This window comes from Panthera tigris, chromosome C2, assembly GCF_018350195.1.
Source record: "Panthera tigris isolate Pti1 chromosome C2, P.tigris_Pti1_mat1.1, whole genome shotgun sequence".
In the NCBI taxonomy this organism is placed as follows: Eukaryota; Metazoa; Chordata; class Mammalia; order Carnivora; family Felidae; genus Panthera; species Panthera tigris.
In genome coordinates this window covers 3,778,985-3,798,033 of record NC_056668.1, presented here as the reverse complement: position 1 = coordinate 3,798,033, position 19,049 = coordinate 3,778,985, and the positions used below count along the sequence as shown (strand labels likewise).

The 19,049-nt window shown below is 55.2% G+C and overlaps 1 protein-coding gene across 6 annotated transcripts in view; it reads left to right on the top strand.

Moving 5' to 3' along the window:
* The window catches only part of ABCG1 (ATP binding cassette subfamily G member 1), an 81,044-nt gene that overhangs the window by 13,303 nt on the left and 48,692 nt on the right, over positions 1–19,049 (top strand). For 5 of the 6 annotated variants that reach the window (XM_042998474.1, XM_042998473.1, XM_042998476.1 and 2 more), the window contains exons 1-2: positions 115–222; positions 6,843–7,086. In XM_042998474.1, the coding sequence (XP_042854408.1) occupies positions 181–222; positions 6,843–7,086 (286 nt within the window). In that variant the 5' untranslated portion in view covers positions 115–180. Of the gene's footprint in view, positions 1–114; positions 223–6,842; positions 7,087–19,049 lie in introns of those variants that run through there. The other variant, XM_042998475.1, reaches the window with a different exon arrangement.

Genomic DNA, 19,049 nt, shown 5'->3' with positions numbered 1-19,049 from the left:
GGCGTGGGCGGGGCGTGGGCGGGGCCGGCGCGGCGGGCGGGGCCGGAGCCCCAGCGGCAGCAGAAGCCCGAGCCGGCGCGGGGCGCAGCGGCCCAGCCTGGAGCGAGCGCAGCCTCGTGCCCGCCGCCCGTGCCCGCCGCCGCCGCCGCCGCCGCCGCCCGTGCCCGCCGCCCCCGGGGCATGGCCTGTCTGATGGCCGCTTTCTCGGTCGGCACCGCCATGGTGAGTGAGGGCATCCTTCGCCTCCGGGGCTTGCTTCTGTTTTCCAGGAGAGCGAGAAACGCACAAGGCCCCGCACCCTCACCCTGACACCCGCCCCCTGAGTCCCCGGGGAGAAGCCCGGTTCCCATTGCCCCCAGCCCCGGCCACCTGACGCCTCGGGATGCTCCCCGCACCGGCAGGGGACGCGGGGCAGGCGGAGGGGCCAGGAGTGTGCGGGAGGCGGCCGGGCAGCCCCACCAGTGCACAGATGGCCTCGTCTGGGTCCCCTCTGGCTAGGGGCGTGGGGCCTGGGTTCCTGAGCGCACTGAGCAGGGTGGCAGCCTGGGCCCGAGGGAAGGGGGGGGGTCCTTCCCTCCTTGCCGGCGCGCGCGCGCGGCCCGGACGCGGGGACCCCGCACTTCCCGCGCCACCCTCCGGAGTGCCTGGCACGGTCTGGGGGAACAAAAGAGGAGGCTGCTCCCTGAGAGCCAGAGCCTGCGCTGCCCCCCGCGCTCCGCAGGGACAGCCTCTCCCGGACGTGCTCGGGAGGGGGTGGCGGATTCCGGGGAGGCAGCCCAGGGGCGAGCCGGATACCTGCAGGCCACCTTCTCTGCACCCTGGAGAGAGCCCAGGGTGGGGACAGGGACGCGGATCTCCCGTTCCCGAGGGTGCCAGCTCCGTAGGGGGACCACCGGGTGCCGGCAGATTCAGCGCTGGACCCAGCGTCAGCAAGTGCTGTTCCCATTGGTGGCCCAAAGTCTGCCTTTGCTCCTTTATACGAGCTCCAGAAACTCACATTAGGAAAAAAAAAAAAAAACAACAAAGTAGCCGTCGACCCGTCCATCCTAGGGCCTTTCATTTTTATGCCTGGCGCACCGACCTTGCAGTTGGGTACTTACAGACTAGATTTCAGGTCACCTAAAGTACAAATAGAAAGTATTCCGTTTTCCAACCCACCTTGCCCTCCCTCTCCATCCCTCTCTCTATCCTCTGTCTGTGGATTTACTATCCTGCTAATTACTCCCCATAGGCTGTAAGCCCACGGTGCACAGCACGCACCCCCACCCCTCGCCTTATTTCATTTTTAGCATCCTGTGTTTGAAGTCAGCAGGGCTCAGCAGGATCTGACCGACAGTTACCTCTTGCCTTGAGCCCGAGGGGAAAAAAAAAAAAAAAAAAACGTAGCTGACGGTCTGCGCATGCTCTCTGCTCTCACAACCGCATCCTATGCTCCAAACAGGTTACTGTGGAACACATACCGAGCGGCGCCAGCCCATTATATAATGATTTTGTGTAAACCGATAGAATGGGGCCGCAGACATGTTTAGGAGGTTGGTGGAGCAGAGGCTGGCGGGAGGGGGACTCACTGACCAGGTCCCCTCTCTGGGCGTGCCCTGCCTTCATTACTTGGCTTCTCACCCAGAAGGGGATATGGAACCACAAAAAAGGCAGCCCCTCTCACATTTGCTTTTATGTGATTGAATGTTTGGGGAACACTTGGTAATTCTTCCTTTCACATTTGCCCATCTCTTTGGGTTTCCGAGATTATGTGGATAATGGAAAATTAAGGCGATCCTTATTGTTAGTCGTAGGTAAAGAATGTTTCAGATCTTTGAGATGCCGGGTAACTCCTGAAGTCCTTTCAAAGCTGCAAAAGTGGTTTATCCGTGTGGAAAAACCATGAATCCAAACGTTTTAAGGTATTGATGTTTTTATGTCAGGATTTTCTAATGTTATGTTATAGTTTGATGCAGACCCAGAATTCCACAGTGTTCTGAACTCAGATGGACACACTAGTGGCTGGGCTCATTTTTTCAGGAAACATTGTTTGGTTTGAAAAGCATTTTCCTCCCCCCCAAAATCGTGTAATTTTTTTTTTTAATTACAAAAATTCTACCCAAATCCTAAACAAAGAGCACTTGAGGGAGCCCCAGGATCCTGAGCTCTTTCATTGCCCCCTGCTCTGGGGTCCCACCTGGGACTGAGTGCGCCGGCTGTGAACCTGGAGAAGCTGGTTTAGAGGATGTGCAGAGCACCCAGCCCTGAGCTGGGCTGGGAGGGGCGGGCACGAGGTCCCAACGGGATGGTGGGATTTGGAGCCGTATGAAGTGGCTTTTGGTGATGGTGAGGTCAGCGGCCTGAGTGACCACGCAAGTGGCACTTGCCTTTTGCTTGGTTAAGGGTGTGACATTTGGATCAGTCTCCCCAGGGCAATGGCCTTGAGGATTCTTGGCCGGCATTGTCCTCTGATGTGGCCAGCGTCCCTGGGAGGGATCTGCCCTCCAGTGAAGGGCCCACCGGTTCCAGGTGGGGACCAAGCCCAGCAGCTACCCGCGGAAGAGAGAACCGAGAGAGAAGCGCGTGCCAATGCCTGGCGCCTGCGCCTTCCTCTCCTTTTCCTCCCTTCCCGGTGAGCTGCGGGAAGAAGTTTCTAGCTCTCACTGTGTGTTCCCGGGTAAACAGAGTGAACCAGCCTCACAGTGGACTGGGGGCGGTTGCCGACTGTCAGAGACCCTCCCCAGCTAAACACGCATCTCTGTATGCTTGCCTGCCAATTGGTATGAGCGCCCAAGAAAATACTCTCATGAACGGCAGGCAGTAACAATCCAAACAGGGTCTCCTCGGCATTCAACACCACGCATGGACGTGTTATTATTTACCACGTATTATGTAGCACACACTGTGTGTAGATGGGGAGGTCAGAGGCAATGTGTGGAGAAGACAGGGAAACATACTATGAAAGGGAACAAATGTGCAGGGAAGATGTATTTGTTTCATTTTTAATGAGCTCAGGAGGCTGAGGACAAGTTAGCTGTAACCTACATTGCCGGCCGCTCTCATCTGAGGATGTGTTTCCAGAGAGCTGGTCTATTTCCGAGTGACAGCCACTGCCTCTCATCATACAAGATTCCATGATTTTAGTAATTGGGCGAGGTCATTGGACACCCGCGGAAGAAAGGTGGGTAACGGTTGGTTTTTGGCGGGGGCGGGATGGTATGGTTTCCTCAGTTCCTTGTGGATTTTCCTACAACGGGCAGGGGCCGGGATGACCCCGGGTCACCTACAACTTGCCTCGAGACAGCTGAGCAACCTTCGAGCCCCGTTAAGGACACTGGCCAGGGGAACGGGGCACAGAGAGGAAACACAGGGGGCTGGACCCTGACTTGGCCACTCATGAACTGTGGGGTGTCGGGGGCAGAAGGCGGTCTCTGTGCCTTAGATCCCAACTCCAGGCGGAGTGGGAGATGGTAATACCCCCTTCGGGTGGAGACAGGAAGAGGCCTACTCCTGGCAGTCTGGAGTTTACAGGCACTTGTAATTGCTGAATCAATAGTCACCATTGTTTGTAATCACTTACCTAGTAGGCGGGAGGCATTATTATTTAATACTTTAAATAATGAGTACTTGACGCGCGCTCTCTCTCTCTCCCTCTCCCTCTCCTCTCTCCCAGATCAGTTTAGTTACCCAGCTTTGTCTTACCGGGCTTGTCCCCTTGTGTCCCTCCCCACGGCCACTTGCTGGTTAAGTCCACTGTCACCCTCCCATCTGCACGTTGAGGCAGGAGACGGTTTTTAATTACAGTTCTGGTCTGTTACCCCCCTTTTAAATCCCTTGGTGCCCCCCCCCACAAAGGACTTGTAGATAAAGTACAAAACCCTTAACAGGGTTTGCAGACCCCGTGTCTCTAGTTTCATTTTACCCTCCCTCCCTCCTCCCCACCACCTGGAAGGGGGCCCAGCCTCTGAATTTCTCTCAGATCCTCCCCCCCCCACCTTGTTCCACTCCCTCCTGCCACTGAGCCTCTGCACCTGCTGTGGGGAACATCAAGCACCCTCCCCCCACCTCACCCGGAGGATCTCAGTTTAGATTTGATTCCCTGAGAAGAAATTGGTGCTGAGTGCCCCCCACCACACCCCGGGGTCTGCTGCTGCTTTGGAGGTCCCTCTGGGTCTCTGCCCAGGGCTCATTATAGCTCTTGCCTCCTGGCATTGTGATTGCCTGCATTCTTGCCTGGGGCCCAACCTTGAAGGGAGCCTGTGCTGAGGCCACAGGCCTTGTCTGCCTGGCTGACTGCTGACCCCCACAGCTCTGCTTGGTGCTCTCATTCCTGAAGGAGCCAGCGAGGGAGTGAGTGAGAGAATAGGTAGCCTTGGAGTCTAGAGGGGAAGTCAGACCCTCATCATCACATGGGTTCGGTATCCGCGGCAGCCGGCGGGTGAGTGGAGTGATGGCCGTCACCCCTGCGTTCCCGTGGGTTTTATCAAAAAACGAAAGACACCACCCATCCCTGGAACTTACTCGAGGGTGATGCCTCTGGTGGGTGCCGGGGAGAGGAGGGCGGTATGGGTGGGCCGTGACAGCTGGAATGCCGGGGTGCTGGTCCTGGGGGCCACCGCTGGAGAGGGGCTGCTGGATGCCCCCTGCTGCCAGCTGAACCCAGTGAGTGGGGACCCCCAGGGTGTGGGTTTGGTAGCAGACATTTAGCCTTTCCACTGAGGTGGCAGGTGCGGGGGAGAATGGGCTTTGGGGACCGGCCCTGGAGCTCACGGCCATCCCCACGGCTCTCTCCTCTATCCTCCAAAGCCAGAATTTGCAGAGTCAAAGCCGGCCGTCAAGCTGGAGCATGTGCCCCCCAAAGGGCAGGATGGACGGGCAAGGGGATAGCATGTGGTGCCCGCGGTAGGTGCCGGAGTGGCCTTGCACATGCTTTCCCAGGGGCCAAAGCCAAGAGCGAGCTGAGCAAGGGTGGGCTCCCGTTATTCCTTCAAGAGGCCCCGGCACAGAAGACACTGGGCAAACCCAGGCCCGGAGGTGGTCCGGCAGCTTCCTCTTGGGAGCGGGACGGCCACATCCCCACGCCAAGGCTCTCAGGAGTCCGTTGTCAAGCCTTCCCGGACTCTGCGTCGGGAACGTATGAACCGACTTATGTTTGCATTTGAAGCATTTCACATGCTGGGTGCCAGCAGCCAACCAAGCTTAATTTTCTCAGTTTTACTTTGCACTTTAATTTTTATCCACAGAATGTTATAGTCAGTGAGCTAAGTTTTGATCTCAGTGAGTTAAGCTCTTCAGAGGTAGGAGATGCCTGGGAGGGGGGTGTGCGTGTGTGTCTTTCACTCAAATGGCAAAACAACACTTGCAAACATTACAGGAACCAGAAATCTTGTGCTCACCTCTCCCCTCGCCCCACGTGTACTTCAGATATTCAAAACCTTCAAGCCTTCCAAGACTTCTGAGCCTTTAAATCCCATGATGGAAATTATGCCAGCTCTTCAATGATGCAGTCACGTACCCTAAAGCGGGCCCTGTAGGTGGGGGAGAGCTGGTCCGGCTGCTAGAATTCCCAGGGTTTGTAGGCATGTTCATCGACGATCCACTTTCTGGTTTTGTTTTGGGGTTCTGATTGGAAACAATAATGATCAAGAAGCTATCACCTCTAGAGGAACACCTAGCAAACCTAACGGAAACAGAACAGTGTGGTGCTGTTCTGCTTTAGAACAAACGACAACGTGGCAGTGTGTCCACAGTCCCGTGGCCTGAATTATCAAGGATGGTTCTCGATGGGCTCTCCCAATCAGGCCGACTGTCCTCAACGGTATGGAGGAGAGTTGCCAAAGGCCCACGCTTTCGGCACTGTGGAACGTTCTCCTTGGGGTCGAGAGACGGCCAGGAAAGGCAGAGCATAATATCTGTCCACCCCAGGGTTCTTCTGCGTTTTGGGGGGTGGCTGCGGCACATTTATCTGTTCGGGGTTGCCAAGCCATTAGATGAGGATATTCCTTCCTTCGCACAAACGCTTTTGAATCTTGGCACATCTGTACCAGTTCAATTGACTCCCCATGGAAGCTTTAAAAGCCAGGGTAGGTACAAAAGATCAGGTCCCCTGGCGTTGCAGTGCCAGGAACCCCTGTTGTTTTGGTGATTCGATCCTAGGAGCCATCGCGCCCCTGCCCTGATCCTAGGGCTCAGGGCAAGCTCCTCACAGTGGCTGTGTCTCCGTTGCCTCGTCTGTATAATAGAGACAGAGAACAAAAAAAAAAATCGACCTTTCCAACTTCCCAGTGCTACTAGGAAGATGCAGTGAGAGGGAGAGTTGGAAGTGATTTGCAAAATTTACAAGGAAGACGCAAATGCTGACTCCCACAAACCCCAGCACTTGATGTAAAGCCACTGCTCTTGAGAAATGTTTATGAGCCTACACAGGAAGGCACTAAAAGAGCTCATTTTAAATAAAATGCTTTCAATTACACACTTCTTAGGAACCCCAAGCGTTTTTATTGGGTTTTTTAACCGGTGTACTTAATGCAAACATCATTTTTTTTTATGGTGGCCCGTGTTTGATTCTTTGAGACAAGCAATTCGTTTCTGTTACAGTTTTGGGAGATTTTGACTCCAAAGTAAGACTTTGGCAGATTAGTTTCGTGTTCTCTCTTAGCGTTTTTTTTTTTTTTTTTTTTTTTTTTTAACGGAAGAGGTAGTCATGGCTGGAGATGACAGATCCCTCCAGGTGAGCACCTTGACGTAGTTTCAGAAGCGTTGCCATGAATACTCAGTGACCCCGAGCCTCAAGGCCAGTCCCCTACGCTCTTCCCTCTATGGAGATCGTGACGTCTCTTGGTGCTTCTTCCCCGGTTTTCTAGAACGCCAGCAGCTACTCTGCAGCGATGACGGAGCCCAAGTCCGTGTGCGTCTCGGTGGACGAGGTGGTCTTGGGCAACATGGAGGCCACCGAGACGGACCTGCTGAACGGACATCTGAAAAAGGTGGACAACAACCTCACGGAGGCTCAGCGCTTTTCGTCCCTGCCCCGCAGGGCGGCCGTGAACATCGAGTTCAAGGACCTCTCCTACTCCGTCCCCGAAGGACCCTGGTGGAGGAAGAAAGGTAGGGAGGGCTGTTGTGTGCCTCGGGCCGGGAGGAGCCTGTGGAGGAGGTGACAGGTGTCTGGGGCCATCTGGGTCTGGAAGCCAGGAGGCGGGGAGTCTTCTCCCCGGGTCACTGCCACGGCCAATTTCTTCATGCCCAACTTTTTCTGACCTCTACTACAAACAGCTCGGATTAGAGACCTCCGGACTTAGGGTGGCTCTTACAGCCTCATATGATTACAAAGGCTTTCACAAGGGCTGACCCGTGTCCGTGTGTGCTGGTTCCTCATCACAGGCTGCTGTTCCCGTTAGCCCTCCGAGAGGGGACTGTTTCATAACGTTTCAGAGCAGAGAGGAAGGCAGGCGCTCCGTCCCAAGTTTGAGGGGCTACGAAGTAGCCGTGACCTAGAGTGGCCCCCCGGGAAACCAGTCATCTACATTAAGAGTGGTGTCGGTGGGCTATAAATAAACTGTTATCAAATGAGCCACCGAAATAAAAATAGAAGGGAGAGAAAGGACGGGAGGCTCAGGTATTTGCCGCGGCTTGTCGCATGTTAACGAGAATTGACGACCCACGGTATTTCCAGCTTCCTTAGCAACCTGGATGTCCCTGCGTTAGCTCTAGATTTTCAAAGTGTGTAGAGTTAATGCCTCCCTAGGCTGGCGTTTCCTTTTCCAGCCTGACCTATTTCTTCCCACGGAACTTACTCCGCATGTCCGTGCCCCCGTCCTGCACCCCTCTTTCAGGCGGGTGGGGGGCTGGTTGGGAGAGGGCACGTCAGACCTCACCAGGGAACATCTACTGAGTCACTCGGAACGGTGTGTGGAACAATGACGGTGACTCAGGTACCGCTGGAATATCGTACGTTAGGATTCTCCGCTCAAATCCAGAGTCAACCCTTCTTCCTTTTTGAGGAAGACCCACCAGGACTTTTTTAGTTTTCGTTTTCCTGTCTTTTCCCGCTGTCACCTCTGTTTTGTTCTCCTCCTCCCTTGAGGCCGAGTCGCTGAGATTGTTGGCCTGGGCACTCTGGGCTTCCTTGTGACCACGGTGTCGGACCCTCGGCTGACTGGCCGCTGGGACCGGCAAGCCGTGTTGGTTGCTGGATGACTTCTGTCTGTTTGTACAACTAGGAACAGACCCTGAGCCTTATCGATGGCCGAATGGACATTGCTGATACTTCCGTTATCCGAGTTTGCCAGCCAGGGTCATAGAGGAAGAAATTCTGTGAAGGCTCCCGGGTGGGTCCATTCGTGTGAGCCGACTGGAATGTCAGTACAGGGTTACAGCCTTTTCCCAACTCTCACGGTGAACAAAAGCCTTTAGGGCAAAACTCGCCTTGTTCTGTTGGCTTGATTTGTCTATACAGACACATTGCGGCAAACGCGTGAGAGGCAGAGATGGGATTCTGTACACCTGTTAGGTGTGGCCGGACGTCCCGGTGCGTGGACGGGTACCCTGTAAGCAGAAGGTGGGCTTGCGGTGCAGACATGGGAACACTTGCAGAACCCTGGCAGAACCCAGGAAGTGCTCTGCATTTGCAAGTATCGTTTCCTATTTAGGGAAGGGGCTTGTTAACCCTGTATTCTCTCAGTGTTAAGACCGGTCCCCATAATTGTCAAAGCTAGCCAAAGGTGACGGCATCTTAACGAGTGAGGGAGGGGCCACCGCCGTCCATTCCCGGTGGCCTCCTTGGAAACTCCACCCAGGTGGCCTCCAGACAGACACTTGCCCTACAGTAACCTGTGTGGGCTCGGGAGGGGAGGAGTAGGAAGTGAGCCCCACGGGACCTGCCGGTGAGTCAGAGATGGCGAGATAGATGGGCATGATCGGTCTGGCGTGTCCCAGTTGCTGGTTTCTGAACTGGCGGGGCCTGATCTCGCTGCCTGGCTTCCTTCCCTGCTCCCCTCAGCGGCACCTGTTTCCGCTTTGCTCCCCCTGCCCTTCCCCCACTCGGTGCCCCATGGTTTCCTTTGTTCTCGGTGCCCTGCAATTCGGAATTTCGATGGCTTTCCGCTCCCCGTAAATTCAGCGGGGGAAATACTTCTCACAGAATAGAAAGGAAGCTGAGTGGTCAGGGGGCTTGTCCGCGCACCTGAGCTAGTCAGCCGGGGTGGTTTCTAACTCTGTAGCCGGGCTGCAGGGCCTCGGGGGTGCCAGGGTCCCCGTAGCCACAGGGAAGCAGCGTTCCTCCTGGAGGCTTGGTGCCCACAGGGCCTCACTGCTGGCTGCTTGGCGGCTTGGCTGCCCCGTTCGGCTGCAAGCCGCGGCCAGGGAAACCTAGAGCTTCCCGAATGAGGGAAGTTAGCCGCCCACGTGGCTCGAGCTCACTACCTTATCGCCAGCTGGCTCTTGAGTGGGGTCCAAGTTCCAGTGGGGTCAGAACTTGGGGACCGTAGCACCCCAGCTAAGAGCCCCCGCCCAGGATAAAGAGTAAAAGTAGGCATTGAATCTGGAGGCAGGCATCGGGGCTGTCCCCCGATGTTGGCGGTGGAGGGGGGTGTCCTTAAGCTGGTACGTGTGTGTCTGCTCGTTCTTTTCCTGCCTGGTTCGCCGCGTCCTCTTCGGGGAGCCTGCTCCTTCTCGGGGAGTGTCCCCTTCGCCCTCAACGTGGGACCCTGCCTTTCCCGATTTTGTTCCTCTGATTGCTGCTGATTGCCTCAGCCCCCAGCAATGATCAGGCTAAGCTGAGAAGTCAGAGCCAGCCACCCTGCACCCCCCTTTTCTCATCATGGCCATTCTATATCTGGCGACACTCTTGTAGGATTCATGTCGTTTGTGAGGCCCCTTGGCTGTGCGGCCGACCTTCGGGGCAGGGCTCTTTCCCTTGCTTCTCTCACCATATCAGTTTTCAGTTTTTTAAAATTCGGCTTTACGTGTTGCACTCCCTATAGCGATCACACAGGGCCTGGATGCCCTGGCGTCTCCGGACGCTGAGTTCCCGGAGGGCCCGGTGACCGCACCAGGTCACAGCCAAGGATGGACCCGCGGTCCGACTCCTGCTCCAGATTTCTTTCCATCACAGAGACACTGGACCGCTCTGTAGATTCCACGGTTTCTCCCAGAACCAGGCGCTGGGACACAACTCGACACAGAAGCTGTAGCAAAGCTTGGTGTCGCGATGAGAATAATGTTATACACTCCTACGTGATCGTTTCCAAGAAAGAGAGCTTCGTAATCCTTAGCAGGAAGGTGTCCGGTGAATCAGTGACACTATTTGTGAGACGACAGGCACTGGCTCTTTAAGATCCTTGAGCGTGACGATTGCCAACCCCTGAATACGGCATTTAACAAAACATCTCGCATTTTCAATTGTAGTAACGTTTTCACCATATGATTAATGATGTCTTTGGAGGAAAAACTAGATCATGTAATAGATTCCTAGTAGAGAACACAATTGTGAAAGGAAGTGTTCTCAGGAGAACACAGCTCACCCCAAGGATAATCGCACCGGCTTCTGATACAGTAATTACTCTTCCCCAAGGAGTTCACTCCCGTAGCACAAGTCGATGGGACAAATGATCTGGAACGGTGTGGACGTCGGCCCCGTCACACAAGCCATCGTGTCGGGGATGCGTCGGAACAATCCGGTCGGGTGGTTCTCATTCACCGTCAGCGTGACTTACTTTGAAAGCAGCTTTGGTTCCTGTAAAGAAGGCGCTGCGTTGGGAATATTTAGGAGCCCTGATTAAGAACAGAATCCACATCATGAAATTCTTAGGTGCACGTGCTACTGCCCCAGGGGGTGACGAGGACGTTTTACACCGAAATAGCACCTCCTGGCTGGGGGAGCACTTACTGGGATGTGACCGATCGTAAGGAATGGATACTCAGGGTACCAGAGGGGTGCTGCTCGCCTGGGGGACCAGTGCCATCTCCATTTGTAGAATGCATGTCGTTTGTGAGGCCCCTTGGCTGTGCGGCCAATTCTGCCCTTTCTCCCCGTGGGATCCCTGAGGCTCAGAGACAGGGCCCAGGTCGCAGGAGCACAGAAGACAGCCCTTGAAAGCGGGTCTGTACAATCTGAGGCCAAGATACAACAAGGAACCTGGCAAGCTCCTGGCCCTGAGGCGAAACACCACAGGGCCACTCTGGCAGGGATGTGCCTCACCCCACTTTATGAAACCGTTACGCATCGCCTTGACCGTTAACGCCGATGTATTTCCCTTTTAGTTGGCCTCCTGCGTTGTCCGTCCCCTTTGCCATCCGTGAGGACCCATAAAAGACCTCCTGGGCCTTTGGAGAGGCTCCAGCTGTCCTGTCCCGTCACCAGGGGAGGCTGATGTGCACGGCATGCTGTCACCCAAACAAGTGACATGATTCTTAGAAATTAAATACACCTCCCATGATTACCTTGTGATGAAGTTCAGGCGGAGAATGAAAGTAATCGTATCTGGGGCTTTAGAGAGCCTGGCAATTCCTCAGCGTGGTGAGTCTCAGACGTAAGGGCAGAGAATTGCCTCCCCTGGAGCCCTCCCTCCTTGCCCGGGATACCGGGATGGAGTTCAACATTCTGGGCGGGCCCACCTCAGATTATCGGTCCTGGTTTGCTTCTAAGCTTTAAACATGCGTTTCTCAAATGAAAGTTTGCTTTTTCTTACTTTCCAAAGCTATTTCGCGGGGCCTGCAACGACAGGCCGGCGAGTATGAGTGGAATGTGCCACTAATAAATCCCTTTCAGGAATTCCGTTAAGGGAAGACTGGATTCCAACCACGCGCTGGCCGGCTTGATGCGGCCCACAGGAGCAGGGGTGGGGAGGAGCGCCGTGGGGATCCCACAGCAGCCATGGGTCTTCCGAGGGGTGAGCCGCTCAGGTTCAAGGGGGTTTGTACTCCCCAGCATGAATGAATGGCTTTTGAGCTTCTTGGGAACCATCGCACTAAGGTGGATTTTCTTTGGGGTACAAAAGAAAATTGTCTTTAATACTCTGCCTTTGTCTCTGTCTGAGGCTGTAACTAGTCTGTAGGGCAGTGTGGTGAACCTACACCTTGCTCACAAGGGCTCTTTCCTTGAGGCTGGGGTGTTTACAAAGGAAGCCCAGTGGCCCTACGTAGTTGCCGTGGTGAGTCCAGACACTGGAGAGCTCCTCCCTTCCCCTCCTGGGGCCAGTTCTTAGGTCCTCAGTACTGGGTGGCTCCCCGGGGCAGGCAGGCCGGCCACCCGCTCAGGCCCCGTAGCGGTGAGGTCTTCTGGAATAGTTTTGATCTTCTGTTCTCTAGGCTTTGAAAGAGGCTTTGAAAGACGTGTTGAGAACGGGGCCAGCTCTCACACAGAATCACGATAGATACAGTGACTGTGTTCAAAACCGGAAAGGCCTGCTAGTTTACAAGAACTTTTAACACCCAGGGGTCAGGGTGCTCCCCTTTCTCCAGCCGGCACGTCCTGTGCCCTCGAGCACCCTGCGTGGAAGCCGGGGCCTGGAATCAGGTGCCGGGATGGAGAAGGTGGCACCGTCCGGCTCGATGGCCTCTGCAGACACGACTCAGGTGGCCCGGCCATCATGGGCCTTAAGGCTTCCTTTTCTCCTCCGCCTCGATGTCTGGCCACCCTGTCACCTTCCCATCTGCAGGCTCTTTACCCGGGCATGCTACCCTTTTGTCACTTTCCCAGAGAGTCTGCTTCGTTCTTGAATCATCTGGTCTCTTCGATGAGACTTTGCAGGGCTGTGCTCTGCTTGGTGGAGCGTTGGTGTCACTGTTTCACCTTCTAAGGACGTTCTGGCCACACTTGTTTTCACCTGCTGCCCTCCTTTAACACCCCAAATATGTTTGTATCTTGAGAACATCACATTCTTGAACTAAAGTCCTCTGTTAGGAACCAGAACCTAATCTTCCAGGGCAAAGCTATAACCCAAGGTGATATTTTGCTGAACCTGAAACCATTTCTGTTGTTTCTGAATTGGCAGAAAAAAAAAATGTTTAGTAACCATACACCAGCTCTTTTTGAGTTCAGTTCTGGAATCAACAGATCTGCTCATTTAAGGAACAAAGGTAACCACGTGGTCAGATTACATCTGACCTGTTCCATCCGGGAGTTTGTAGAAAGGTCGTGCATTCTCTCTGTCAGCCCCATGCTGCCCAGCTTCCAAAACCTTTGTAGGAAAGTTTACCTTCAAGTGAACTATATCTAATACTGACTGTCTTGCTCATGGGAAAAGGCACCAAGAGGGGTTTTTGGAGTCAAGGGTGGAGGCCGATGTGCCTGCTGGGAGCCAGTCTGACCCCAGCCATTAGCTTCGTTCGTCACTCTTGGGCTGTTCTGTTGGCCACCTAGTGCTCTGTGGGGGTAAATGGCATCCGATGTCAAGATTAAGACATGCCAGAGTCACTTGAACACTCTTATTATGTCCAGCTCAGGCCTGTATTTAGAGTCCCAATCTAGGAGGCCCAGGGGTACCTCCGAGCTCCCTCAGGCCGACCTCTTACCGGTGGAGGAACCTTCCTTGCTGCATCCCCACCAACGGGCGGCCAGCCTTTCTCTGGAAACTTCCAGCAACCAGGCACTGGCACCTCCCCGGGCAGCCAGGTCCTTGCTGGCACAATCTAATTCTTAGAAAAGGCCTCTGTCTGTTGAGCTGAAATCTGCATTCGAGTTCATCTGTTGATCCAAGTTCTGCTTTTTGGAACTCTGCAGAACACATATAACCTTGGTCTTGAAACGAGCTCCCCAATGAGGAACAGAAAAACCTAACCAAGTACCAAACAGCAACCAAGTGCATCAAGGCCAAGGACGACCTGAGGAGGAAGAGACAGAAGCACGTAGCCCCAGAGTCTTGCTTTGGGTGTGGGCATCCCAGTGACATCCCTGGGGGAGGGGGGGGGCAGGGCAGTGAGCAGGAGCCTCTGCCCAGAATATTCTTGCTCTCTCGGTTTGCAAAGTGACGAGTGGAGCTTAACAGAAGAGGAGCATGTGAGGCCCCCTTTCTGTTTCTTTTACTGTCATAAGGCAAGAAGTGTGCTCGTCCAAAAAGTCCCTCACCTTCATATATCTCCATGGCCTATCTTGAAACCGAATCTTTTTAGCAGGAGTTTTATGGGCTTTCTCATTGTTATGTCTGCCCTCCCGCTTTTTTTCTGGAAGGGTTTATTTTTTATTACAAAATAACTGTCCACTAAGCAAAACAGTTTGGCTTTTTAGCACACTGCATCCTTAGGCACTTGGGGAAGAGTCGTGGGGGCCTGTCTGGACATCCTACCCAGGAGCAGTGGAGGTTTCCAGGAAGGTACATCTTAGATTCAAGCTTAAACCTCAAGTCTTAACTACAGTCTCTCAGCAAGCTCCACGGAGAACTCCCCTCCTTTTGTCATTTCCTAGGCCCACGTAAAATGAACCGCGTTATCTTTGCCTGTGACATACACAACCCCAGGCCCTGGGGGCAGCTGAGGTGCCACAAAAGGCCTCCCCACTTCCCTGGGGAGGGGTTCCCAGATTTCCTTCCTGGCTCAGGAGGGGCACTTCCCTCTGTCCAGTGTAGGATCGCTGTCCACCTGCCTGCCCTCACCCTCCAGGATGGGGGTATCGGGCCACCCGCCCTCCTCCCGGACGGCCCTTCCGAGGGCCGCGAGACTGGCCTGTTCCCAAAGAACGAATTCATTTTGGCCAATTTTCACCTGCACGTTCTCGGGGGAAAAATGAGGTTCTGGCCATCGGCCTAGCGGAGGCTCTCCAGCAGGCTTTCAATACGGAGTAAAACCCCATCTCTTTCCCGGTGCGGGGGCGGCGCTGACTCTGCGGGCCTGCTGCCCGGGGTGGGGTGGGGGGTGGGGGTGACGTGTGCGCTGTCCCCACCAGGCGGCCCGATGCACCTGCTCCCACGTGCAGATCTAGCCGCGGGTCTGGCGGAGGCTGCCTGGAAGACTTTCGTGTTCTTAGAGACCCTAAATTCTGAATGGCTGCGAGAGAAGAACGGGGTCGGATCCCCAGCGCGCGCAGGTGCGGGCGGGGCAGGTGCGCGCCCCCGCGCGTGCGCAGTGGCCGCCGTCCGCCGCCGCCGCCGCCGCCGCCCGCGCCGGGGTTACTCTCGGTCAACGCTCGCTGGTAACCTCGGCGGCGCGGCGCGATTGGCTGCGCGCGGGGCGCTGTTGCCAAGCGGGAGCGGAGGCGCTGAGCGCGGGCGGGATGCTGGGGCCCTGGGGCGGCCGGGTGTCCCCCTTCCCCGGCCCGGCACCCTCTGATCCTCGGACCCCGGCCCGGCGGACCCCGTGTTCCGCCCGCACCCGCACCGACAGACCCCGGCGCCCAGATCTCTCTCTCTCTCTCTCTCTCTCTCTCTCTCTCTCTCTCTCGTGTCGGGGAGCCTAATTTTCCTCCGGAGACGTCCCTAAAACGGACCTGATGCACGGAGAGACTCTACTCCCTGCTTATTATTTTGGTGTCCATTTAAGCATAATTGGGCGCTTCACCGGAGTGGGAACAGCGCACAGACATTTACAAAGGCCAGCCGCAGGAACACGGCAGCTGTCCTGTGCAGTGTCTGTGTCCTTGTAGCTTTCATCCTGGGCAGGCTCCACGACTTTTCCAGACTTCTATTTGAAGTGGAGGGTGGCGCCATGAGGTCGGGTGGCGCACGTTCCCTTTGAGGCGACCGACTTCTCAGTCCTCCTGAAAGGTTCTTGTTTTGCTTTGGGCTCACCTGTGGGTGAGGTGCTATGAGGCCGGCCTCTGGGGGTGGGGCCGAGCAGGTTGGGAGGAAAGCACCCAGCCCCGGCTGTGGCCCTCCTCTGGGCGGTCAGGTCAGCCTTCACACATGACCCCGGGCGGGTTTTGGAATCCTGGAATTCCCCTCAGGAATCTGAAGCGGGGGATCCAGTAAGGCGGCTGGCATCCAGAGAGCCAGGCTGCTGCTTCCCTGTCTGCTGAGTCACTTCCACCCTGGGCGTGTCCCCGAGGCCAGGAGAAATAATGGCTGAACTTGACCAGCCTGTTTCCTGGAGCATCTAGTGCACGTTTTTTGCGAACCCACAAACAGCGGCGATAAACATAGTATCTGCGGTTGGGCTCCGTTCCAACACCGCGAGGGCCTGGGAATGCCGTGATGGGATCGGGTGCCCTGTGTCACCGTTCCTGGGGACCGGGGCCCTCCCTGTCCAGACACACGCCGGTCTGGTTCCTTTGGGCTTAATTTCCGTGTGTCAGGAAACCTTAAACACTGTCATTCCTATGCTCTCCTCAACCTTTCGGTTTCCTGGCCCGATGTCTAATGATTTTTCTCGCACTCTTGGGTTTTACTGGGCTGCTTATCGTGTTCTGTGATTGTAGCCTTGACATTTTTGTAAACCTGCGTAGAGACCCTCTTAGTCCTCTGAGACTCGCTGAGCTGAAGGTAGCATCTAGGAAGTCGGAGACGGCGGGGGGCAAATTTCATTACCAGAAATTCCCTCTTCCGTTTTCTTGAGGTTTTGCTGGTGAGGAGGGTCCCAAACCTTTGCAAAAAGAAGGAAGTGCACGTTTAAGACAGCTGCGACGCTCCATCGTTATAAACAATAACAATGCATATTGACAGCATAAGGATATACTACGTCCAAAATTCTAGCTGACGAGTGGGGAGCCCTTACGACGGTTTTCAGAGGCCCCCATCATAGGAAGCTTGCGGGTTTCCTGTTTCTGAGACCTGCATATCAGCTCGTCCAGAAAGTGGTTACGTCTTAAATGGGGTGAGCTTTCTAACCACGTGCGCCTCGTCCTCCTTCCTTTTGGTCGTTCATGAATGTGTCACGTGCTCTGAGCCAAAGCTCAGACGTCTCCTGCCTCTCGTTTTGATAAGGCTCAGGGAGGAGAGGGATCACGGTCATCTCGTCCCTTTCTGTCTTCGTAGGAGCGTTCTGTACCTCTTGACTTTGGAACTGGCCGTGTCTCTCAGGGGCTCTCCTCGGCCCCTTCCTGCGTGGCTCCAGCCTGTCCTCCCCGAAGCTGCTCTGCAGGCAGGGTGGACCGGCAGAACTGCCTGGTGAGAAAGACGTCTGCTGGCAGCATATGTGTAGTTCTTCTCCCGCGCCGTGCCCTCGGCCAGGAACCCCGGCCGGGGAGGTGTTCCTCCTCCCATCCTCCCCTCTGTGGCTTGTGGCTCCATACCCTTGTGCCCCGTGGTCGTGGCGCTCAGCACACGATTTTGTGTCTTTTTTTTCTCCGCTTCCGAACAGGAACTATGTCAGTGACCCCTTATGGCTGCAGTCCAGCCCAGGGCCTGACTCAGCCCGGCCCGCAACGCCAGTCCAGTGAATGGTGTCACAAAAGCCTAGGTCACAGCAGACAAGCGCGGCCTCAGCCTGGAAGAGGTCTCGGGGACATGGGACGCTTTGATCTTCCCATGCTGTATGGAGCCCATGAGCCCCCTCTGACCGATCACCCAGGAAGAGGCTGCCTGCTGTTTCCTTGGGTCATTGCAGCCCCGGGCCTCACCTCCAGCAACCTGGATGGGCAGGCAGGCGGGTGGGAGATTGGTGGTGGCTAAGTCTGGCGTCTGGGGCAGACACCCTGCTCTTGGATCCTGGCTCCACCCCCCCCCCCGCACCCCGAACCATGTGGCTCTGGGTCCCAGTTCCCGCATCTGCAGAATGGGGTGAGGAGGGTCCCACCCTCAGTGGGTGCGAGCAGGGAGGGGCGGAGGTCCACCCACACACAACGGGGCACAGTGCGTGTCGGTACAGTAGGTCAGACTTTGCTGAAGTCCTGGTTTTTGTGGTCTTGCTTCCCTGGGGATTTTACTCATGAATAAGAACGACCAGTGTGTTTGTCTTCCCAGCATCCGCAGGGGAAGGTCTCCTTACCCCCTTCTCTTGTGGCTCTGAGCAGTGAGGGCCTCTGCCCGAGCTGCACAGAGTGCCCTCCCTCACCTGGGACCCTCGACCTCGTGTCCCGATGCCCTGGGCTCTCTGCCCTGTCCGAGGAAGACCGTTGACAAGCATCCCAGAGTTGTGCTCTGGGGGAATTTCTGTACTTCTCTAAGGTGGCTTCCTGCTCCTGGTGGCTGTCAGGACTGACCCCCACCACATCAGGGATGTGAATAAATACCTTATTTAAGGCTTGTGCACGTCCGTGGATGAACTAGACAGAGGTTCCATTATTTCTGGGAGGTCCCGCAGGCACGTTCAGCTTGCCGGCTGATGAGTCTACTGACACGGAAGTGTCTACACTTGGAGTGACAGGATGGAAATTTCCACCGCAGGAACAAGGCACCCAGCAACATTACCCTTCAGCGGTTGGCTCGGGAGCGAGGTTCATTGGGTTATCTTAGGCGGGTGTGAGATGTTACAGGGCGCTGTGCGTGCTCCTCTTGTTGGCTAGAGTTTCATGGCTGGAAATGAAGGACGTCGTGCCCAGTGCTGAAACGTGGCGGGGTCGGCCGCCTCTCGGGCACGCGCGGTGACCGGCCGCAGTCTCGGCGTGGTGGCAGATCGCCGGTGTGTGAATCTTCTTGGATTTGCAGATACAAAGTGTGAAATCCTGCCAGGTTGTAGTTTTGTAAAAAGCGCATATTCCTTAAAAAAAAAAAAAAAAAAAAACCAAAAAACAAAACAAAACAAAAAAATGCATATTCCTTCCTTCGAGTCGTAAGTTAACGTGTAACGAGGAGGAGGAGGGTAAGGCGAACTGAAGTATATACATGGGGCTAGTCAGAACCTCTTTCTCTTTCTCTCTTTTAATAAAAGGACTGCGGGTCCAGCACCTGCTGGCAACGTATGCTTTGTGGCGGAGCATTTGGCTTGGGAACGTGGGCTCCAGAATAAGGGAGTCTGCGTTCGTTCGAAGCCTGGTTCTGCCACCTACCGCCTGGGCAACTGGGCGAGTCCCCTCGCCTCTCTGTGAAAGGCCATCATCATCCTCACTGTCATCACATCCCTCTTACTGGATCCAGTAACCTCATATATATGAAGCACCGTGCCCAACACGTCGTGCGGAATAGACAGTAGCTACAATCCCTATGAATGGTTCTGTATGCGACATAATAAAATAGTCATAATAGCCTTGAATCGAGTGTGGA